The 23,981-nt window shown below is 48.2% G+C and overlaps 1 protein-coding gene and 1 long non-coding RNA gene across 5 annotated transcripts in view; one reads left to right on the top strand and one right to left on the bottom strand.

The window, feature by feature from the left end:
* The window catches only part of LOC149354127 (uncharacterized), a 532,700-nt gene that overhangs the window by 27,855 nt on the left and 480,864 nt on the right, over positions 1–23,981 (top strand). For 3 of the 4 annotated variants that reach the window (XR_016291179.1, XR_016291177.1, XR_016291178.1), the window contains exon 3: positions 1,545–1,665. The exons of the other annotated variant lie outside the window; for it this stretch is intronic. This is a non-coding gene — a long non-coding RNA (uncharacterized LOC149354127). The remainder of the gene's footprint in view (positions 1–1,544; positions 1,666–23,981) is intronic. 4 annotated transcript variants of the gene reach the window in all.
* On the bottom strand, positions 8,583–23,765 carry LOC149354135 (uncharacterized). The gene is made up of 3 exons (XM_089577463.1): positions 23,530–23,765; positions 13,296–13,556; positions 8,583–8,808 (listed from the first exon to the last, which is right to left on the bottom strand). The coding sequence occupies exons 1-3, from the start codon at positions 23,763–23,765 to the stop codon at positions 8,583–8,585; spliced, it is 723 nt and encodes a 240-aa protein (XP_089433589.1).

Below are 23,981 nucleotides of genomic sequence, written 5' to 3'. Positions count from 1 at the left end.
AAAGCTTGGGACATTTAAATATCGTCACGTGACTACGCCCACCTGGGTGGCAACGTGAGTCTCCCTCAAGCGCATCCCACTTGTAGGAACTCGGTCACACCAAGCCGCTGTAAATAAACAGGGCACCGATCGCGACGATGGTACCACGATGAGCGTTGACACTTCCTTTAATTAGAACCATGATGCTCCAGCATATCGGTGTGAACATCGACAACGATGTTAATAGAGGAATCCCAACGCACTCTTGATGCAATTCGCGCTATTTCTACGAGTGTCATGATGCCTGTAGTTTTCCACATTGAGATAAGCGCCGCGTCTGGCCATATTGTACTTCGTTACGGAAGGTATTGCCTGCAGGCGTTGCTCGTTGCACTCCCTTTTGTGTCGCAGGGTTTGAGTGTTTGCTCACTAAGTAATAAAGGCTACAGGTACTAGATACATTATTTTCCTGCACCGAAATGAGAAAGTCTTTGCGCACACTTTTTGGGGTTAAAATATAAATCCGAATACACACCGTCGCTGGATGGTTCGACCGCTGCGGCTCTGAGATGTGCATTGCTCACCACAGTCGCCATTCAACGCCCGCTATGAACTGCACCTCCTGGAATTCTATGGGGCAATAGTCGCTTATTAGAGCCAACGAGGTTGAAAAAAACTCGCGGCGGATCGTACGATGTGGTAAATCTGCGTTGGCAAGATTAGTTGTACATTTCGTTTTACATTGATCGCCTTCCCATTGCCTTCTTGAATTTAATTTCGCCGTCGCTTTTTCGTTCCGCTGCTGCGTGAGTTTTTGCGAGGCTTCACACACCGCCGCTGTTTTGAGGAAATAACTACTGCAGTGGAGGCGGCGCCGCAGAGCCGTCGCAGTCTTGATCAGGGCAGAAAGCGCATACACCATACGTTGCTTTATTCACATATACCAAAGCGTATACCACGCTTAATTTGGTGCATGTTACAATATTTCATCTCAACTGCCGACGCCACTGATGGCATAGGATCGCCGACTTTGTTTTCAGCAAGAGAACTCTCTGACCACTGACTCACTTCGGCGGGAAGTATTACAGTGGAGGCAAAACTCTTCAGAACACTATTAAAACTACGCAACGAAGTCAGTGCAGTTACAAAATATTAGACATACACTATGGCCTTGAATAGATACGTGAGCTACGAAAAAAAAACTTCCTCACAGTCTGTAACTTGTAATGCCATTCTTATTTTTTGCTCTTAGTACAGATGGTTATCGTAAGACATTTTTTGTTTAAAGAATTTGAAATTTTACCTGTAAAACAAAACGCAGCAAGACAGCACACAGCAAAGAAAAGAATGGCGTTTGGAACAAAAAACGGTAATTCGGGTTGTATTTTTCGAGTACTTTTAAGTTCAAATTTATTTCGACGCAATGAAGTTCATTGCTTAAAAGGAAAAGCCTTCCTTCATGAAAAGTGCCGTGTTGAGGCCATATTTACTGCGAGAGCAGTAAGATTGGCACTTGGCGAAAATGTCGAGCATTAACACAGAGAAAATTTCCTGCCTTCACATAGATAATGCCGGCAAGTGAAGCATCCACCCTGCGCCACCCACCACCCATCCAGCTACCTGCGGCCTCGAGAAAAAAAATGGCTGTGGCTCAGTTCGTCTGAGCCAGGTTATACGGAGCGAAAGGTAACCGAACCAATGGCCGATGTCGACGCGGAAACGTTGGCAGCATCCGCTGCCCTTTTCCGCTTGAGATACTCTTCTTGCGTGTGCCGATGCTTCTCCAGACGTGCCTCCCGTTCTTCATCAACTAGAAGAGCCCACTTTCGCAACTTATCTCTAGTAAACGCGGCTTCGTGACGCTCTCTGTCGTAGGGATCGCTAGCAGAAGCCCGGCGCCTCCAATGCTCAGTCGAACTAGTCCCGGCGACCGGTTCTGTCCATGTCTCTGCGGTGTCTAGGCGGCGAGCGCTGGCCTTTGTTCAGCAAGAGCGAATCACGTGGTTAGTCACGTGACACAACTGGCGAGAGCGAGCGGTTGCAGCGGCGGTCGGCGCAGCGGCGGAACGAGCGGTAACAGCTGCGACAAGTCACGTGGTATGACGTCCCAGCCACAGCTGCGACAAGCCACGTGGTATGACGTCCCAGCCACAGCTGCGGCGAGCCTACAGTTAGAGGTCAAATACAAGCGTCACTTAACCTTCAGCTTTTCTGCGAGAAGTGGAGCTTTTCTCTCCAAAATTGTCACGCGTGTGAAGCCTCGGCTTAGAGCATAAGCATTGTTTGGAGTAAAAGCACGAAAGTAGACGTAGAACGAAAATCCAACTGCTATTGCAGCTTTCTCGCATCATGTGTCATTATCTGCCTGCCACTTTTTTTGCTTTGGTATGAAATGTTGGGAATGACTACCAGGCATAATCTGAGTAGATAACATGTAGTCGCGCCGCTTCGAAACAAAAAAAAATCATACAGGATTGGGACCTGCAGATAGTCGTGCCATATTTAGCGCTTGACCTAAATACAGGTATTGCATTTGAGAGCTTTTTGTCTCCTCGTTGATGCAGCTATCTGGACTCTGAAAAGGCTTTCAGTTTGAGAGAGGCAGAATTTAATGATAAGATTGTGCTATTGTTTAATGGTGTTAAACTGTGGACGGGGCTGTGAAAAAAATTGAGCTGACATGACCGGTCAGTAGCACCAAGGGATGCACCAAATTCTTGTAATAATGAGTCATCTGGCATTGCAGGGGCAGTAGAATTAACTATGCGAAATTTCTTCGGATAAGCTTCAAGAAACTGCAAGACTCAAATAGTAATAAATTTTTCGACATCGGATTCCATAGCGGAGCCCGTATTAAGACATCCATGTGATCACCAGCCTATGTCTACTTCAGGACAAATTCCTCTTCCATTACCCTCGACCTCTCTTGCGCCACCTGCGACTAACCTTATTTCTGCAAACACTTCCTAACCTCGTTCTTCCACCTGAATCTCTGACGCCCCCTAATGCGTTTGCCTTACCTTGGAAACCCCTCAGTTACGTTAAGTAACCATCATTTATCTTCTCTTCGCATTACATTTCCTGCCCATGCCAATTTATACTTCTAGATTTCATATATTACATCATTAACTCGCCTTTGTTCTCTTACTCATGCTGCTACCTTCCTGTTGCCTAACGTTGTATGCATCATTTTTCGTTTCCATAAATCTCTGCGCTATCCTGAACTTAACTTCAAGCCTTCTCGATTTCCTCAAAGTTTCTCCCCCATGGGTGAGTATTGGCAAGCACAATTCATATGCTGTTACTCAAACTACTTTTACTTTTTAGAGGCGACCATAGTCCCTTACATTCCGTTTAACGTCCCATGGAAACCTACACAGCTTGGCGTGAGTCCCCGCGTCCCCACCCTGAGCAGGTGTGCAGTGCCTGCGTGCACAACCCCGCCGCAGCGCTCCTCTGAAGCCAACCACCGAAGCCGAGGCTTTTCGGTCCCTCACGACGACGCAGACAGTGATGGTAAGGCGCTGCACCTCCGGGCTTGACGACAAGTGGGAGGCTGACGGCGAAGTTGAAGAACTGCACGAGCATGACAGCAGCTGGGTGTACGGCATAGGCCTGGGTGTACGCTCGAGGGTCCCAGGACAGAAATCACTGAAGGGCGCACACACGAGTTCGTAAACAAGCCCTGGCCTTGCGCACTCTGCAAAAGACGAGTGGAGACAAAACGAACTTTTTGGCAGTGCTGCCACACGGCTGACATGAGGTCCATTAAAACTAGCCCACAACATGATGTGCACGTGTCGTGTGGTGGCATTAGGAAAACAAAGCCCAGTAAGTGACAAAAAAAAAGCTTTCTTCTCGGTTAACCTGCAGTGGCTTCTGCATTCCAGAGAAAGAATACACTGAGAAAAAAAAACACTGGAACAGAAATTCACCGACTGACAAGGGTGGAAATTTGGGCGAGTCGGTATCGATGATCTTTTTGGCATGGTTCATCGACTGTTGCGTTGCTTCCTAAATTTAAACTGGAGCGCAGCTCTTGAATTTTTTTTTATTATGGGCACGCTCCTTCGAAGCTAATTTCGTGTTGGTGCGGGAGCAAGCCGGAAAGACGCAGTGCACGTCATTTGAGCAGTGGGATGTGCCGCTGACTGGCGATATCCTGGCAAGTCAACAAGCATTTGTTCAGCAGTTCGGCGGGCAGCCAAGGCCAGTCGAGCCCAAACAGTCCGAACATTGATGTATTGGAAAGATTTCAGGGTAAAGATGACAGATTTATTTTCTCGAAGTAACGCATGACTGATTCCCTCACAGCGCTAATAGAAAAGCATGGTACCCCAAAAAAGAAAATTGGCTAAAATTCCTTTTTATTCTTAAAAATAACCCACTTACTCTCGCTCCCAAGCTTTATGTAACGCCGTAGGCAGCACGCCGAACACGACATCGTCACGCAGACTCTCTAGCTAAAAAATCTCTTCCTCTCCCGTAACCGAGAGTATAGTAAGCATGAAATGTTTACGGGCATAACACATTGGTTGTAGATGGTACTAGTCAAAATCTTGAAATGAGCCTAGTGTTCAACACACCACACCACACACACTGTGCACTGGTCCATATGGACGCAATCGTTTCCTGAGTGTCTGGGGAATCTCTTCCGCCCTGCCTCGTCAGCTGTATCCGGTTTCTGTCGGCTCCATTGCTCGGCTCAAGCAGCTGTGACGGTGATGGCATTGAAATGCACGACGATGCAGAAGCGTACGCGGACACGACGAGACGCAGGCCCGACAAGAATGTATATGCAGCGCGTTCGAATACTCCGCGAGCGTGTATACATCTGCCTGCCAAAGGGGGAAACGTCATGAGCTGAAAGCCCAGCGGCTGGTCTTTTACATACTTGAGTGTGGGACCGCGGCGCCATTCTTGGGGACGGCGCGGAAGCAGTTTTTCCGCCCAAAGCCCTTCTCGCCCTGGAGCTCCCCTCTTGCTCTAAGCGGCCCTCTCTCAAAGCCCCTAACAGATCACGTATGAGTCTCGTTAAATCGCGTACGGTGCACGGATGCTTTAGTTTCAGCTCCCGGTTGCGTGGAATTCAGTGCCCGGATGTTGGCTCTCGGTGTCGGCGTGACGTCACCACACTGCCGACAACGGGAGCTAAAAGCATTTCATGCTTAAAACGCTCTCTCACCCTACCGCCGAGGCTCGCGTCGCCATTGGTCAGGCGAGGAGTGAAGTTTACAAAGGTTTCGAGTTTCTTTTCTCCGAACCCGAGCCGCCGCGCTCGAGCCAAGTGGAGAGGGCATTGCACAACACACAAGGTTACGTGCTCGGGTTGTTTCTTTAAGCTTCATTGGCGCGCGCGGGCGTGATTCCTATTAGTGCACTGCACGGGCTCGGGCCGGCCCGAAAGCCCGGGCCCGGCCCGGCCCGCGGGCCGGGCCGGGCCGGGCCGGGCCGGGACATGATTTGTTTTGCCGGGCCTAGGCCGGGCCCGGGCCTGAAGTTGCGGGCCCGGGCCGGGCTCGGGCTTAAAGCGGCGGACCCGAGTCGGGCTTGGGTCCGTAAAGAAACGGCTGTTGTCCGACTATTCATTCACCATTGCAGAGTGAAGTACACAACTGCGGCATTGGAGCAGCATCACGGATGAGCTATGGGTTATAGTACGCGCTGAGAAAAAAAAAACTAAGCTTTACTACTTGACTTATTTGTTTCCTTATTTCCACGCCGCGGTGGCTTAGGTCAAGGAGCTTGATTACTGAGCCGGGGAACCAGGGTTTGCTCCTAGCCTCGGCGGCCGCCTTTCCACCTTGGCGGCTAGCATGAAAGCTACGTACTTTGCAGTATCACTACTCGTTGAAGAAACCCAGGTGGTCGAAATGATCCGGAGCCCTCTGCTTCGGTTTTTCTCACAGCCTGCCTCCCCTTGGGCCCTTAAGCCCCCCAAAAATAGCGTTTATGTTATAGCTATATTTTTCTCGTGTGAGAAAATTCACAAAGTAAAGCGCATTTGGTTTTCATATTGATCAGCTGACCGGAACGTCTCGTAAATGAAATACCCACAAAAACTCGCCACAGTTTGTAAATCTAATCTATTAACCACATCTATCCCTCCTCGCTTCTTCAGCCTGGTTGTCATGACAAGTGTTTTGCCCTGTAAGTTATCACGTGGTTCGCGCGTTGTCTTCTGCTCCACCAGTAAGAGTAAAATTCAACCGGTCTTAATTGGCCATTGATCGTTCGTCACCCCAAAACATACCTATACACTATTATAAATGCATTCGTGAGGAACATAGTTTACGACGCTTATAGTCTTCAAAGCACACACCGTGAAATACTCAAGCCTTTTAGCATTTCGTTTCTGCTGAAAGGCGACCAGTTCGGCTATAAGCTTAACCTGTGAGATCGCGTTCACTAAAATTGTCATCCCACTGCTTGCTAGACAGCTTTAAAGTTTATACTTCCGGACGACAAAATATAACTGATTAAAATCATGGGGAAATGCAAAGTAGTCTGTTACGCGCGTATGCAGCCCTTTTTATTTGGCTCTCGAAACTTCCTAGTTTATCTTTGCGCACCAGCACGAGATCACTGTCCAAAAGACGGGCATGCCGAGCACTACTCTTAATCACTTCCTTCTGGGTTAAAAAGAACGAACTTTCTGCAAGCCAAACTGTTTTCAGAACCTTTGTCGGCCAGTTTCTTATCGGTCTAGTAGCAGTCTACTTGCTCAGAGTGAGCGGTATATCTCAAGCGTAACTGTGAAACGGGCCGGGCCGGGCCCGGGCTGGGCTGGGCTTCACTCGAGGATTCACGGGCCGGGCCGGGCTCGCTACAGCGATAACTTTGCGGGCCTGGGCCGGGCCCGGGCTTGAAGCCGCGGGCCTGGGCCGGGCTCGGGCTTCAGGTATCGGGCCCGGGCCGGGCTCGGGCCTCATATTTAGGCCCGTGCAGTGCTCTAATTCCTATCGCGCCGCGCCTGCTTTCGGCGCGCTACGGCGCGTACTACTCTGGCGCCATCTCTGAGCGAGCGGCGGCACTCTATGCAATCGCGCGGCACACGCGTGTTTGTGTTTTTATGCTCGGCGCCCAGTTACGCCGACGGTAACGGTGACGGCAAGGGATGCCGCACAACCCACGCACGGGCGCTGAAGGGCTGGGCTCCAAAATTACAGTTTTAGTTTCACGTACGTAGAAGCTTCACGTAAGTAGAGCGCTTACGGGTCACCAGTGCGCATGCGCAGAATATGAAGTGTCTGCGTGGGTCTCACGGACGTACAGTCGCGAGCAAAAAATATTAGCACAGATCACTGGCGATCAGAATTGGTATATCTCACCACGCGGCGCTGCGGTACGCAGACCTGCCTAACGGGCCGTTTCCATGTTTGCATCCTAGGGGGGGACGGCAGGAAGTAAGCTTTATCAAGCGTGCACCGCCCGAGCGTTGAAGTGCCGACCCTACGTGACTGTGCATGCGGCATTTATTTTTGGCTCGGTTATCATGAGCAAAGATGGCTTCATTTTATTCCTGTTTTTTTTTTATGTCCGCGATGGTTTGTCAAAAGGAACTCGCGGGAACAAGAAATGATAGCGCTGCTTTTAGCCAATAATTCTGCTGGTCCGTGGCAGCCCGCTGAACCCCCCTAACGCTGTAGAATGGGAACGGCCCGTCACTCTCGTTATCAGCCTCCTCGCCACGCGCAGCGCCACGCGTTGTCATTCCGGCGCTCTGGTGTTCCGTCATGTGTGCTAATCTTTTTTACCCGCGACTGTACATGAGATTCGGATCTTTGCGTTGCGGTCTTCACTTTGCTTGCGTAAGTCGCGTTGGCAAGATGGCGGTGCCCTGCCCGGAGACACAATCCTGTTTCAATCCCAGTTATTCATCGGCGATACCATTCATGCAGGCTGTTCCAGCCTTCCTCCAAGTTTCTGGTACTCGGCGTATCCGAATTGAGCGAAAGCCAGTGCGCGCTGAAAACAACAGCGCAAGAGCTATGTTCTCCAGAAGTTTCGTTTTCTTTCGACGCCCCCTCCCCCACTCCGAAGACACTGCACGTGTGCCTGGACGCGCGCACTGTTACACTCTAGGATGGTGCAACGATGTCGGCATGAACTCCCACTACCAGCAGCATGGTGGCGGCTGCTTCGAAGTGCAGGACGCTTGATGTCGGAGCCCGCGGCCCCTTATTGAGTTCCTGGTCATTAAAAGGGTCGTGGCTTTCGTGGGCGTTCCTTGGTCAAGAGTGCTAGGAATGTTTTATGGCTTTCCTTTTCGCTTCTTCGCCGTTTCTTCCATTGTTCCTTTCCCTTAGAAGCCCAGCTGTGACGTCTGCGCGCCTGTTCCTTGATATGTTTTCTTTTTCACGACACGGGCGCGGCGGCGGTGAAAGCGTGCGGGTCACCGTATTCAATGTTCACTGCGGACACTGCCCGACTACAAAAACTAGTACGTCTTTCCGGGAGACTTTCGCCCTGAGAGCGAGAGCTCTAAAAATAGAGTGTCAAAAACTCACAACTGTCAATGTAAACCGCACCACAATCAAAGTGGAATACTTACAAATCGAGCTGTGATCCATAGCCACCGCTGCACATCTGGAATGTCCCTCTCAGTGCCTCAGGAGTGCTGCCACCTGGTAGGCAGTGCGGTTATGGGCCGGAGACAGAAAAGGTCCTGTCGGTGGGAATGGCTCGCTCCCAAAGCGCAGCTTAGAGCTCAGCCAAGCATTCCACGTCTGTAGGCTACCCAGCCACGAACCGGCTCCGGGGGTTGCTTCGCTGGTAAACTGGCAGAGAGATCCCTGCATGGCGTGCACCAGCTGGCCGTTTGATGCCCTGTAAACAAAGAACAGCACGAAGGGCATCAATTAAGTTTAGATAAATGTCTGGGAAATATGTTTGGGATCTTTTAAAACTATTTAAATACGACTGTGGATAAAGCAACATTTCTTTGTTTTGCAACAATGTTAATAATCACTTTTGCTGGGTACGTAGAAGCTGTTTGGTTGTCTGGCACTCCTGCACGAAGGTTCAATGGCAAAATTAAGTAAAAAAAAAGAAAGCAAATTCCATGATCATAGCGAGATAATATAGCGCAGAGTAGGACAGGACACAAGAAGACAACACGAACAACACGAGCGCTTCGTGTTGTCTTCTTGTGTCCTGTCCTACTCTGCGCTATATTTACTCGCTATGATCATGCACCAACAAGCCCAAAAAGCTACGCTTTTGAACTACAAATTCCATGGTAGTAAAGTCGGGTCAGGGACCACAGGGAACATCAACAAAAAAAACTTCCTTTTTGACATACCCCATAACCTGCTTAAGCTCCTAGTATTTATATGTTACACCCCGCAAACCTGGCAAGCAGCTCTGCAGGTCTGGCTGCCTTTCCTTCTAAGGAGCTGATGAATGTAATGGAGCGTGACACCGCCGGGCCAGCCTCGTGGACAGTGCTACACGCTGATAAACTAGCGTTTTTTTGTAAAGTTTAGTCAAGCATCGTGGCATTATCATGTACAACATTCTCGCACAAAAATTTCGAAAACTGTAAGATACTGGTATGAAAATATAGAAGATAATGGTCCATTCTTGTGATATGCAACAAAATCTTTCTTTTAAAGTGCTTTCATCGATCGCATCGAACAGTTAAGATAGCCGTAAAAAATCAACCGGGAACGCTTTTGATGATAGCAAAAACCTTAATAGAAGAAAAAATGTATGACTGCCGTCGGGTGATTTGCTGATATATTGATTGTTATAGTGAAATCTTAGGTGATATGAAAAAATTGCGTTCGGAAAAGGCTTCCCGCTCAAAAATGTGCTTCGGTTGAGAATTTTTGGCATGCGTGAGCCCTTGAAATGCCGATCCCGAACAGCGGATTCGCCGCAGGGCCGAACACCCTCTTGTTCCTCCGGGACAAATCACAAACCTAGGAGCTAGGTAAAAGACTACGCAACCACTGATTGTTCTGCTGGCGCTATGCAATGACGCTCGGTTTATTGACCCGCTCACGCCGCAAGTTATGAAACACACCTTAGTACATTGACTCTAGGCACCAGAAAATGCGCTCACAGTGTTCTGCACTGAATTATTTCAACTTATTGCGACAGGAGACGCACGAAAGAAGCAGCATGTTCCATGCCATATACGGACATCTCTGTAGTGGCTATATCGAATCCATTACGTCCACGAGAACAGTGCGAAGCGATGTTCTTATGAAAGCTAAACATTGAAAAAAATGAGGCGAAAAAGAGCGGAGAACGAGAAGAGGAAGGGGAAAGAACAATACTGCAAAGAATACGTCTATCTTAGCTACAGTGAAAAACAAGGATTAAGGCCAGCGAAAAGAAAGGCTTCTCTGCGTGGGGTAAACTGTTGTGAGCTAAAAATAAAATCCTGTCACAGGTGCTTCCACTCTTTTTGCAGGAAATACAGCTTGACCTTCAATAGTACTGCGTGGTTGAGCAAAACTTTCCATTTGTTTCACATGCTTCAATTGCCCACCATCCCGAAGCTGTACAAAAGCATTTCGTGTATGTCCAGAATGTTAAAACACCACTAGGAATGCGACCAAATATAAAGAAAGAATGCATCAACAGCTGCAGTTGGAGCAAAATGCTGAACAACGAATTTTAAGTGGTTGTCTTGCCTCATCTTCGGAGGCCATACTGATTTATTAAAACCAGCGCTTGAAGACACGGACAGAAAGGTGAGATTGGCGTTGGTTTTGATAAAATGCATAACTGGGGGTTGGACTTCTCAGTTTTTATTTTCTGAAAATTCGGCGGACTATTTTCGGTTTGTTATTTCAGGACACTACTTTCCGTTTTTTTCGACGAATATTATTTTCAACCAATAAAATACTGACTTTTTTCGGTTCCTTAATATAGCAGTTCTGTGCGGTGAAATATGTTTTAAAGTCTACCTCGGTATTTTTGTCACCATAAGCAATTCAATCTAGGTGCTCTTTCCAGCTTTTTGTCTTCCTGGGTTTGTTCCCTTGCGCCATTCGAATTTGTTATGAACCAACTAGCCCAACAGCGAGTACTTCTGAACAATTTATTTACCCGTGATTAACGTGCAAATGGTAGTAACTGGAGCTGTACTTGTAGAAGGAATTGCTAAAGTCATTAAAAGAGTGGTTTACCGTTTATTAGGGTTTAACGTCCCAAAGCGACTCAGGCTATGAGGGACGCTATAGTGAAGGGCTCCAGAAATTTCGACCACCTCTTTAACGTGCACTGTCATCGCACAGGACAGAGGCCTCTAGAATTTCGCCTCCATCGAAATCCAGCCGCCACGGCCGGGATCGAACTCGCGTCTTTCGGGTCAGCAGCCGAGTGCCGTAACCACTGAGCCACAGCGGCGGATCGTCATTAGAAGAGAAACTCAAGTTAATTGAGATCGCCGGCAGACAAAAACAGAAGCGGAAGTTTACTTCTAGGAACTAGGTTGATATGTTTTTCGTAGGCTGTCGTCGCACTCGGTTAAGTGCGAGGGCGGTACATCTGGTCAACAAGTACAAGTGGTCTGGCTTGGAACTAAAATTGCTGCTCAGTCGTCTGAGTAGCCAGAACTACTTTTTCGCGACGTCCATGTAAGTGCCCTACATGCATTGATTAACCTACTTAATCGATTAACTGCTTTAAGCAGGTGATGATAGTGAAGAAACAGTGCTTAACTAGAAGACGGCGAGGAGGCGATGCTTCTCGGTCTGCAGAGGCGGACAAGCTAGCGGAGCAGTACCTCAAATAGCACAACAACGCAGCTTATCCTGTAATACCAACTTCGCACCACGCCCCTGGCTTCCCTACTCAGTTATTTTTCAGCTTTAAGTTAGTGTAACTCGCATTCAGCAGCCAGCTAGCTATGCCTTGCAAGCTAAAAATAATTACCTTTTTCGGCTAAAACCGAATTTCGAAAAGTCAATTCGACGTACTTTTATCGTTTTTTCTTTTTCGGCTTGAACCGAAGAGTCCAACCCCTATGCATAACCAACTAGCCCAATACGCCACTCTGACCGTAATGAACACTGTGCACATTTCCAGCCTTCACGGTGTTTTGGTGTTTAGAGGGAGTGCCAAAAGAGGGCAGCTGCATTTATAGCACACACAAATGCGATAAGGAACCTCCTGGCAATATCTTGATACACCTCAGAAATGAATAGCAAGGTACTCCTGCACTGCATACGCTTGTATGTTTATAGCTATTCAGTAAGTGAGGAAAGAACAGCCCCCTTTTTTATGAAACTCTAGAATGTAGTTTTAGGGCACGTGGTTCCACAGTGGCAACTTTTCGTTTGTATACCAGAATCCAACCTGGAAAAAAAAAGACTATGAAAATTGCCTGTAATGCCGTTGCAAATGTCGTTGGACTCATAATGTTTCGGCACGGAATCGAAATCGGTGATTTCTGAACAGCATTGGAGCCTACCGACCCGAAGTTAAGGCCAAGGATTAATCTGCAAGGCTAAAGGCTTCCACTCAGGGGTTGGAGTGAACGAACGGTTGTTTTCGCGGCATTTACGTTAACATGAACACGCACAAAATGCGGTTGTATCTAAACGTTTAGCAAACGTAGACAAAAGTGCCAAAAGTTGTTAAATACACTGAAGTGAATTTCACTTATCGCTCTGCTATGTAAAGCAAGCTTCGCGCGTACTGTTCGTATCATCTACAGTATGCTTATTTATTCATTCAGTTATGCAGCACCGATATACAGGAAAAATCCGGCGGCGCTGGAAACAAGACCAGTATCCCGTGAACTGTGCAATGAAGTGTAATACTTTACTGATGGCACTTGGCAACAGCACGGCTGCTTTTATCCCAATCTTCTGTTTGAATAATTTTTGTTGTAATGTTCTCGAAAATATCTCACACGAGACTTTCTTTTCAGGACAAAAAGTCGTATCTTTTTCTTCAAACAACGTAACCTCGATGCAAAGAAACACTCAAGTGACGAGTGAGGTCACCGACTGCTTTCAGAACAGCGAAAATAGATTCTTTTCAAATGCTTTTTGAGAGAAACAATGAATCAAAGCTTCCGCAAAATTCACCAAGAAATTGTGCATACATGGAATAGTTAGTTATAGAAGCATGTCGGGGTAACGTAAATTCGTTTTTAGTGTCCCTTTGAAGGGGGTTTTCTGAACAGACATTCGCATTTATGGAACGTAGGCCTGATGTGCAGAGCTCAGAACAGTCATATCAGCTATTAGCATTTCAGTTCCTCCCCGCCCGTCGCCCCATGCCCCATTCTGTCCTATGCCCGAAAACAATGTTGGAGGTGCACCGGATATCAGTAGAAATCTCCCACTTACTCGGAGCAAGAGATGGAGAGCGTCGTGGCAAGGCAGCGTTCCAAAGCACGCTCCTGTGGGTTGCCGGCTCCGTGATAGGGTTTCCACCATCTGAACCCGTTGAAACCGTAGCTGCAGAGGCTGCCTTTATCCGCCGGGTTCGGGATGATGGCCCGCTCTGTCAGCTCGCAGAAGAAGTGGTACGCAGGTTGCGGACGGCGGGCTCGGCGGTAGCGGCGGTAACCGCCCTCCATCTGAGAAGCACTGATGGCAGCAAGTGTCCTGTTTTCGATGTGGGAGCAATTTGTTACCATTTATTTGTCACAGAAAAGTAGCTGCAACTGTAACTAAGACCGCGATTTACTTTGCGATAGCTAGACTGTAGTTAAAAGGGAACTGAAGCTGGTTTATGCCAGTCATGTACGAACTGCGTGTTGTCGTGACCGTACTTCTGACCACGTGGGCCCGATCAAGCAGGTACCGTGAACAGTCGACAAGGCCGACGACCTCGCGACGGCGGTGGTGCAGTGGGGTGCTTGGAATGCCCCCCTCCAAGCCTAAGTGGATTAGTGCAGCGGAATTCCTTGAGCGGAGGTGACCAAGGCAGCAGCGGCGAAGGCAGGAGACGCGCCGTAGGTATTGTCAGAGCAACCACAGCGGAAACGAAGGCGACGTGGCGGCGCCAGTCACGCTGGCTGTTAATTGAAGACGGCTGTGTTCCCGACTCGTGTTCTGGACATTCCGCGGGGAAGCAAGTTCATTCACCTGCTGGAAGACTGCGGGAGATTGCTTTCCAGCCGGGCTGGATGAGTCAGCATCTCCCCCTTCCCATCGACCCAGCTGCGAGAGAGTGGAACAGCCCGCACCTGCCCTGCCGGGGGTGGTAACACGAACGTCCCCTTCGGTCCATCTGATTGGACAGTGCTCTTCGAACATTATTCCACAGCCAGGGATCTCGGGAATTCGAACCATATTTAACTCGGCTGTGAGTGTGGCCGAGGAGAGGCCTGCTAGCTCCAGTCGACTACGGTTGACGAAGACGTTCCTCTTCCACTGAGAGCCATTCTCAGTCCCGCTCTATGTAAATAATGTAAATAAGTGTATAAAGTTTTTCGTTACCTTTCCTCGTTAAACCCAGTCTCCCATCCTCCTCGTCCAATCACCGGTCTCCGGCCATGCTACCCGGGTCGCAACAGTGTCTTGAGAACGTGGGGAAGGAACACAGGAGGGGAAAGGAGCACACCTCCTCGTAATTTTTTACAGCGGTGGACTGAAATTTGTTCTCAGAAAGAAATGTAACGCATCGCTTAAAAAGGATGCCATGTGCGTTGTATATAGTTTTCAGTGGTTCTGTACGGCGTATTGTATAACCCGTCACCTGCCAGGCACTTGATTACACAAATAGAAAATGGAAATCTAGCAATTTCAACCACTGCGGCCGAAACGCGACTGCTGTAGTGTTCATCGTGCTTATTCGTCGGCACTCAAGAAGGCAACGTGCCCTCAGATCCCGAACCAAGGTTCTCTGATTGGTTTGGTTTGGTTTGTTGGGGTTTAACGTCCCAAAGCGACTCAGGCTACAAGGGACGCTGTAGTGAAGGGCTTCGGAAATTTCGACCACCTGGGGTTCTTTAACGTGCACTGACATCGCACAGTACACGGGCCTCTAGAATTTCTCCTCCAAAGAAATTCAACCGCCGCGGCCGGGATCATACCCGCGTCTTTCTGGCCAGCAGCCGAGCGCCGTAACCACTCAGCCACCGCGACGGGGCGGTTTTCTGATTGGATGCAGCGCTAATTTGTTCATATCAGAATCGCTGATACGTAGTTTTAATTCACTACAAAGCTTAAGCCAGCCTGCTTCAAAAGCCGCAATGACAACCAACAACGTGTGAGCGATTGTTACATTTTTACATGCCTCACCTGACCTAAAAATGATTAAAGCCGCCCTTGACGTCACAGCCATTATTCGGTTGACGAAACCGAAACAGCATGATAGAAGGAATTAAATTAACACGAGAAAAGAAAACACGCAGGGAAAAATTTGATGCCTACACTGCTTTAAAATGTCGTACTGTTGTGTACTTTTATTTATTTATTTATTTATTTATTTCTGATACCCTCATGGCCCACAGGGCATTATTGAGGGGAGTGGTACATAGATATAAAACTGTTACAAAAAAGGGGGGTTAACGCATACATAGGCATGCCTAGAAAAAATGATACGTATGATTGCAAAAAAAAAACTACCTGCAAGAAAATACATGATTCAAAAAAGCGAAACAATACAATAATTAGGAATACCAACACCAAAACGAATAAATTCACAAAAACAGTCAAAAAACATTTCATGGAAACACAAAGATATGAACTAGAACATCACCCTTCGTAGAAACATTGAACGGGTACGATGGCAGAAGGCTATTAACAGAATAAAGTGCATGCGAAAAAAAAAGGAACAGGGCTAAATACACAATATACAAAACGAAGTGAACCAACTGAGGCTATGGTAAACCATATTGTAATGACAACAGTGCCCTAAACTCATCAAGGTCCTTTGCAGCTACAATATGTGGTGGTAGGTGCAAATAAAGCAAAAAAAAAAAAGACTGCGTGGCTGTTCTTACGAGATATTCGATATCGTCGGTGAAGAAATGGTTACGGCTTCCAAAATCTTTGTGCTTTAGTGCTGCTCAAATGCAAGAAATTCAGGCTTGAGGAGCGATACTTTGACGGTCGCTAGCCGACGCGGTCATACCTTGACACGGCCCCCCATCGGGTATCAGTCTGAATTAACCATGATCCCAGCTGCTTCCAAATTAACGAGCGCCCAATTGCCATGACTTTCATGGGCGTTGGTCGGAGCAAAGCCGGCAGCACGAATTAACCAAATTTTCGAATCAAAAGGGGGTCGAAATAACGATGTTTTACAGTACGCTCTGTGAGTCTGTGGCCGGCACATATACATATATTTCGTACAAAAGCCCCTCTGTAGGAAGTACACGAAGCTGTGAGCGTGGCTGCTTCACTAACTTGTGAAAAGTTACATCTAGCGCAATAAATACCGCCTTCTTTTTTTCTCGTGGTTATAATGCTAGTCATGGTCACTGCTAAATCAGGCCACCCTGAGCTTGAAGAAGGGAAAGAAAACGTAGATAACAGAGGCGCACGAGCGACCTCACATCCGAGGCCTTTTCTCCACAGTTTTCAGTCTTGCAATACTTGCATCGGTTGTTTTATATGTGTAACTAAAATTAGATGTTATGCTGAGGTATAGGGGTTTAACGTCCCGAAGCTGTAAGTGTGCAATGCGGGACGTCGTACTGACGGGCTGCAGATTAATTTTGTCGACTCGGTGTTCTTTAACCTCCGCTGACATCGTAGAGCCCAAGGACGTTTTTTGCATTTCACCCACATCGAAATGCGGCCGCCACGGCCCAGATTCAATCCCGCCCTCTCAGGCTCTGCATTCGAACGCCATAGCCATGAGCCACCGCGGCGTGTAGCTCGACTGCTAAATTTGTGGTGAGGCAATTACACAGGTCCGAAGGAAGACAGAATTTTATTTTCTAATTTTGATAACGAACGTTTGAAATTTTGGGCGATCCGATGAAATATTTGTGGACGAGGATATCGCGCCGCAAAAATTACATATTCAGGGCTGGCTCCCTGGGAAGCCTTGAGGGGTGTCCGTATGCACCACTGGTGCTGGTCACAGTGGGATCCTTATCCTTCGGTGGGAGATTGTTTGATGTGGGAACAGAATGCGCAGTTGAGAATTTGCAGTGATTTTGGTGGACGGCGTTTTTTCTGACGTTCTCGCTTTCCTTCACGACGAATGAATAGCACCCAGCCAGTGAATTTGCTATTTCGTTCTCAAGCATGCCCACTATAGGCTTCAAAACATACGCCGTTCTTTGTAAAGTAATACCTGCAGATTGTGCAGCATGTAGCCCCTTTGCCAGAAGTAACCGAGCAGCAGGTTCTCGCTTCTCAACCGTACAACGGAGCCTCTACGGCACCCCTAAAGACCGAAAGGCGTCAAAACGTGAGGACAGGGGTGCACCTTACGGTACACATATTCAGAGCTTAAGGGCTTCTCCAAGTGCTTGGCTAGGCGGCTAAGAAACAAACCGCAGTTGCCCGGTTACTTTTGGAAAAAGCGGTACCTAATTTTAGCTTATGTTTGACAGCATTGATAGTGAGGCGCTTACCTGTACCGTATTGGCTCGCGTTTACGTCCTCCTCTGCAGCAAGCGAAGTTTAAAAGAGTAGCAGCATTAGTTTCAAGCAACCGTGTCACAAAGTGCGCCGGTGTCACTGGAAGCGCGCGGCTGAACGATGTTGAAATGTGCTTCTCTCGTGTAACCGATTCAGCGGCCGAATGACCAAAGTATTGCCCCCAAGAACGATTCGTTACAGACTCCCCACCCAGTTGGATCAGCACGTACCGTCACACTCAGTATGAACTGCAACGCACAAGATGTGGTTGGAGCTCAGTTCTCGAAGCAGACCGTGCCCAGCGAGGCTGGAAAGTGATGCATTTAGCCGTGGATGCAAAGGACGACGTACACTGAACGTTCAAGTTGTGTGCCCTGTGTGAAGGGCGCGTTCATTTATGATAAACCGCAAATCTCCGCTCGGTCACTATGGACACGTTGCACAGTTTAAAGGGCAACTGCGGCGATTTTTCAGCCACTTTAAGTTAATGGCTGTTTTGTGTTCCTAAGAACCTCCTGTAATGTGTACGATACAAGGTTTTCAAAAGCAACCCCAAAATAATTTTTAAACAACAAAAACGCAAAACTCGAAACCGAAACCGGAGAGGTGCCTTCGTGCGGTATTGACTGTGACGTCACTAGCGGGTTCGCCGCGCTGCGAAGTTTCGAAGCCGCGCTGTCGACATGGCTGAAGCGCGGAGAACAGCAGCTTTTCCTAGACCAGCGAGTCTTTAGAAGACGACTCATTCGACGATTTCGGACTGGACGAGTCGCCTTTCAGGTATGATCCACTGCCGCGCGAGCTAGCCGAGTCACACCACAGGCCGCGTCACCTGCAGCATGGAGATGGTCTGAACTCGGAGAAGTAAGTATTTGAGTCATTTCTCGTGCATGCATTTGTGACACAGTCGTCAGAACAAAAGTTAATGTGATGCTCCCGCCGATAGCTGTTTGTGTGGCGAGTGCCGGCCGACCCAGCCTGATGAAAGAATCTGCTGCCGAAACGTTGCCGCGGTGCACAACGTCCTTAAAGGAGAATGCATAACCAACAGTCCTCTCTTTGCGAAGCTTTGTCTCGACGGCGAGCATTTGGAAGTGAATTCACGCCAGCTACAGTTCTTTAAGCGCGCTCTCCGTGATCCACTTCCTCTTGACGGCCGCGCTTCGTTCAGCTGGCTGCTGCGATGGGTGGCTGTACTCGAATAACGTTGGCACAGAATCTGCCTTCAAGCCCCGGTTGAACGAAGCCTTAGCGAGTCCAAAGCTCCCTCTGAGGTACACGCTGTCCTCATAGCAATCTGGCGCGAAATGTTCCGAGCACAAGCGGGAATGCTTCCTCGGAGACCAGTTGACACGGCGGAAAGCTCTCACCCACTTGTCGCGAAGGTTCTTATCGCTATGAAATCTATGGTAGATCACGCCCGTTGTCACAGATGAAGAATTTGTGCAGCCCACAGCACATCAGAAGTTGCCGTGACCCATCACTCGGGCGTACACATCACATCAGGCACGTTGAGATGGCGCGAAATTGCACAGGTGGTCGAAATAATTCCGGAGACCTCCACTACAGCACCTCTTTCTTCCTTTCTTCTTTCACTCCTCCCTTACGTCCCGGTTCGGGTGTCCGTTACTGCGTCATTTACTTTCCTCAAAATCAATTTTCAGTTTTCCCCTGCACTGCCAACGCCAGCGCGCGCCCGACTAGCTTGACACGCCGCCCCGCCAGTGACATAACAGTACAGGGTGGCCTGTAGAAGTTGCTCGATCAATGGGTGCCGCTCGCGTCGAGGAGCGCTTGTTTTCAAAATTCGCTTGCGAAAAAACTACGCCGCTTTCAGGTGCGAAATTTTACATGAGATACAGACTACCATGAAGAATAGTCTTAAAATTTCATTTCGATCGAGGAACATAGACAAATCACCGGAGTTGCCCGTTAAGCGCGACAGTACATACATGTATGAGCAACAAGAGAACACGTGGTGAGTGCCTTTCGGGTGGCTGATGCTACTCTAAACGTGCGAAGCACTCCCCGTTGGTCTTGCATGCCGTCTCCTTTAGAAAGCGCTGTGGCAGTTATGCACGTCAAAGTGCCCATTTGGTGCATATTCTGATTTAAAATAAGAATCAGTGCTCTTAAAACTGTTATTGGTATTAAAATTCAGATGACGTGGAGGAGGATCAAAAGGCTGAACGACCAGTTTTAGATGGAAATGACTAATTCTCGGCACTCATACGGGTCGTAAAGTATCTCGTGGCAGAAATGAGCAGAAGGGTCGTCCTGATTTGCAACTTTTCTATGTTTATCAGGGTTACCTCCCCCCCCCCCCTTTTTTTTTTCTGAAGCTCTTGAATGCAGTTTTTTGGCCTCTGACATCACTATGAGAGTGTATTTTGTATGTCTGCTAGATTACATTGTAAAATAAAAAAAAAACACGGCAATCGTCTGTAATGTTGCAAACTAATTAGTTGCAACTCATAATGTGTCGATACGGAACCCCAATCAATGATTTCTCAGAAACATCGAAGGCTGTCGATCTGATGTTAATACCGAGGGTTAACCAACAAGGCTAAATTTGCAGTCAATGATTGGCGTAAACCGACAGTTATGCCCATAGCGTTTAGATTAACAGGCACACGCCCAAAATGCTGTTGGTTTTCAGTGCTAGCAAAGATACACAAAGCGCTAAAAGCTTTTAAACACACTGAAGTCAATTTAACTTATTGCTGTGAAATGGGAAGCAAGCTTCGTATGCGTTCTGTTCATATCTCACCTCCGATATGCCCATTAATTAATTTATGCTGCACAGAAATACAGAAAAATATCTGGCGGCGCTGGCAACTAAAACCGGACATCTGATGAAGTAGTGTCGGGAACTGTAACGTCCAGGTTGCCATTGGTTGGCGCCGTGAGGAATTATCATTGCATTTGGCAACAGGACCATACTCAGCAATTCTGGAGAAAATCATTTTTCATTGAGAGAGACTTAATGAACGCAGTTTTTTTTCATATATTATAAGCTTTCACTATAACAATCCGCAGATCTCCTATCGACAGGCCTGCATCTTTCTGCTATTAACGTTATTGCTATCGCCAAAAGCGTTCCTCATTGGTTTTCAATGGCAGTCTTAACTGCTCAATGCAAGCGATGGAAACAGTTTAAAAGACAGCTTTTGCTACGTATCGGGAAAAAGAACCATTACCTTAAAGGAACACTGAGGGAAACGCTATCAATTTCATTTTTTTGTTAGTAAAATCCGATAGTTCGGCATTTTGCGGCTTTGTTGCCGCTTGCCCGGCATCGAAAGGTGCCTTTATTATTAAGAGATTTGGATTCGAAGTTGAAAAACTCTTTCCCACCGCTCCGATTCAAACTCGGAGCTCTCTGATGACGAAATAGACGGAAAATGACTTAAAGTGGAGGAAGCCGTAAGCGGGGATACGGTGACTGCCGGATGCGAGCGCTGCGCTGCCGCCTAGCAGCAGCCGAAATGAAAACTACTGCCGACCAGACGTTGAAGCCTCTATTAGCCGTCGTCGCTTCGCTTACGTTTGGACCAACGCAACGAAGGCTCCCGTTCCCGATTCCGACAAAAGTTCTCGCAAAAAAGTTCGGCCTGCACTTCAGCGACCTCAACCCCACACAGTGTGCGACGATTTTGAAGGCTGAGGCGGCAGGTCCGGCAAAAAAGTCCGAGCGCCGAGAGTCGGCTGCGTAGCTGTCACCGCCGAGCCACCATCACGACTGATGTGTAGAGACTGGTACGTGCGGGCATATTTAAATTCTGGTTTGGTTTGGTTTGGCTTATTGGGGTTTAACGTCCCGAAGCAACCCAGGCTATGAGGGACCCCGTAGTGAAGGGCTCCGGAAATTTCGACCCCCTGGGGTTCGTTAACGTGCACTGGCATCGCACAGCACACGGGCCTCTAGAATTTCGCCTTCATCGAAATTCGGCCACCGCGGCCGGGATCGAACCCGCATCTTTCGGGTCAGCAGCCGAGCGCCGTAACCACTGAGCCACCGCGGCGGGTATATTTAAATTCTGTAATAATAATCCTCTTAGGGCTGGTTATTCAGCCCAGCGTCGTGGTACGTTGACGAAGCGAACACGCCGAGCGCTACGTTTGCTAACGTGGAGGTGCTCAGAACATTTGCTATCAAAAGCTCTTTTTTCGTTGTCGCAGGCGCGTTCCGCGGCACGAACTTCATCTGAGGAGCACTTAGGCACTTGGAGATCATCTGCTGCTCCGCCCTCGTAAATCGAGGCGCGTCGAAAATCGAAACCACGTGGGCGAAGTGCAGAGCCGCGAGGAACCCCAAAACATACCGAAACTCAGCTGGCCGCCTGTTGCGTCGTCAATTCCAGTTTTCTTTGACTTCCAACATTCAGGTTGTCTATTTTCCGTCTTGCTCGTGTGATAAAAGTGCACTAGCGGTTTCAAAACAAAACTTATGTACTTCAGTATCGATCAAACGCGTAACCTTCATGCACTATTGTCATGGAGGAAAAAAATACTCAAGAAGGAGCGTCCGGTGAGAGCATTGAAGCCCAGCCATCAAATGTTAAAACGATAGAGTCGGTCCCCTCCGTGATCACGCAACGTGATAGCGTGCGGTGATATTTAGCCCCGCTGCGCACGCGCATGCGCGGATCAGGGCGGCAAACTGACTGTAGATCAACCTGCTTGCTGTAGACGCCCGCGCCACGGGCCGCGCCCCCGTTTTGTAGCGTGAGCTACATTGGCCACAGTTTCGCCGTTTCGTGTGCTCCCTTCGTCGCCCAAACTGCGCATGCGCGAGGAGCGAGTGACGTCACTGCGCACAGCTGGCGCGCGTTAGCCGTCGCCTCGCCGCGCACGCTCGCCGCTGCCGTTGCTGCCGCCGGCGCAGAGCCACGTGACGTCACTGCTCACGCTACGCATATCCTGGCCACGGCATAGCAGAGCTAAGCCACTGCCAACTTTTTTTTTTGCTCTCCCAGTCAGTCCCTTATGTTTTGGTGTTGTTATGTTTTAGTACGCGGAGACGCGCACACCAAAACATAACCATACTATACATACATAACATCATACACAACACCAAAACAAGGGACTGACTGGGAGAGTGAAAAACGGGGGAGGGAGCGGCTTCACAAGCACTTGGCTTGCGAAGGCTGGCCGCTTGGCATCACGCTCCCTCCTAAGTTTTTTTCCCCTATGAAGTTTGTCATCCTCAGAGATCCGTAGTATCTTTTCTCCAATTTCGTCATCCCACTTGTACATGCGGGATTGGCGAGTGGCGACGATACCTGTATTTTAGTCATTCCTCTTTTCTACCTTACAAGGGCTTTGTTTCTTGAAAGTGGTGTTTTTATGGTTACGAGGTGGTATTCTATTGATACAAGCCAAGTGTAATTTCTCCTCAGTGTTATTTAATATTACCATAATAGTAGCTTACATTATCCTAATATTCAACATTTTTGCGCAAAAATGCTGGACATGGGCTGGGTTTTTTTTGCGATATTCTGTCTCAAAGATTTTCAATGAACTATCGTCAAACATATCTCGCATACACCAGACTTTTTTTTTTAGGAAACAAATTCATAATGCTCCTTTAATCAGAGAGTTTCGAGCTCACTTCTAGTTGTGAAGCTACACTGGCATGCGACCAGTGACGTCACCGACGGCTTTGAGAGTCGCGGGAATAAACTGTTTAGACGCTTAACCGGAGAAACAGTGTGTCAAAATTTGTGCGTAATGCACTGAAAAAAATGGTCCATGCACTTATCTGTTTGATGTTTTGGAAGGATGTGCAGGTAATGTAAGCTATTTTTCAATGTCCCTTCTAAGGATTCCTGAGAAGGCATCCACGTCCATGGAACGTCGCGCGAAACACTTCCCAGGCCCGCCGTTTATAGCAGTGATATACTCATATAAATTATTATGTGTTCAAGACTCCCCCCCCCCCCCCCCCCCCCCCCATTTTTCATAGTCCACTTGCCCTGTGCACAAAAATAACTAGGAAGGTGTAGCAGATTTAACTTGAGATTTCTCTTACTCGGAACACGAGGACGACAGCTTCGTCGCGAGGCAGCGACCCAAGGCACAATCCTCTTGGTGGTCGATTTCGTCATAGGTTTTCCACCACCTGAACCCATTGGAGCCGTAGCTGCAGAGGCTGCCTTTGTCCGCTTGGCTCGGAATGGTGGCCCGCTCTTTCAGCTCGCAGCGGAGTTGGTTCGCAGCTTGAGAATTGTGGCCTTGGAGGTAGCGTCGGCAGCCCTCCTCCTCCATCTGAAAAGCACCGATGACAGCGAGTGTCCTGTTATCGATTTGGATAGTCATTTGTTTGTAACTAAGGACGCGATTTACTTTGCTAAAGCTAAGGATTGTAGTGAAAAGCAAACTGAAGCGGGATAACACATCAGCCTGAACTTGATGGACATGTACGAAACTGTGCACGGTTAGGTGCGGCATTAGACAGCGTGCCCATGCGTCCATGGAACTCTG

The sequence above is a fragment of the Amblyomma mixtum genome, chromosome 3 (assembly GCF_055824585.1).
Source record: "Amblyomma mixtum isolate Tamu chromosome 3, ASM5582458v1, whole genome shotgun sequence".
Lineage (NCBI taxonomy): Eukaryota > Metazoa > Arthropoda > Arachnida > Ixodida > Ixodidae > Amblyomma > Amblyomma mixtum.
This window is presented reverse-complemented; position numbering and strand designations above follow the sequence as displayed.

Bases quoted from the DNA above. Each gene is read 5' to 3' on its own strand.
- LOC149354135 (XM_089577463.1), bottom strand. From the start codon at position 23,765: ATGGAGGAGGAGGGCTGCCGACGCTACCTCCAAGGCCACAATTCTCAA. The intron at 13,557-23,529 runs GTAAGAGAAATC...CATCGAAAACAG, and splicing joins CTGTCGTCCTCGTGTTCCGA to GACACTTGCTGCCATCAGTG. The intron at 8,809-13,295 runs GTAAGTGGGAGA...CTTTGTTTACAG, and splicing joins CTCTCCATCTCTTGCTCCGA to GGCATCAAACGGCCAGCTGG.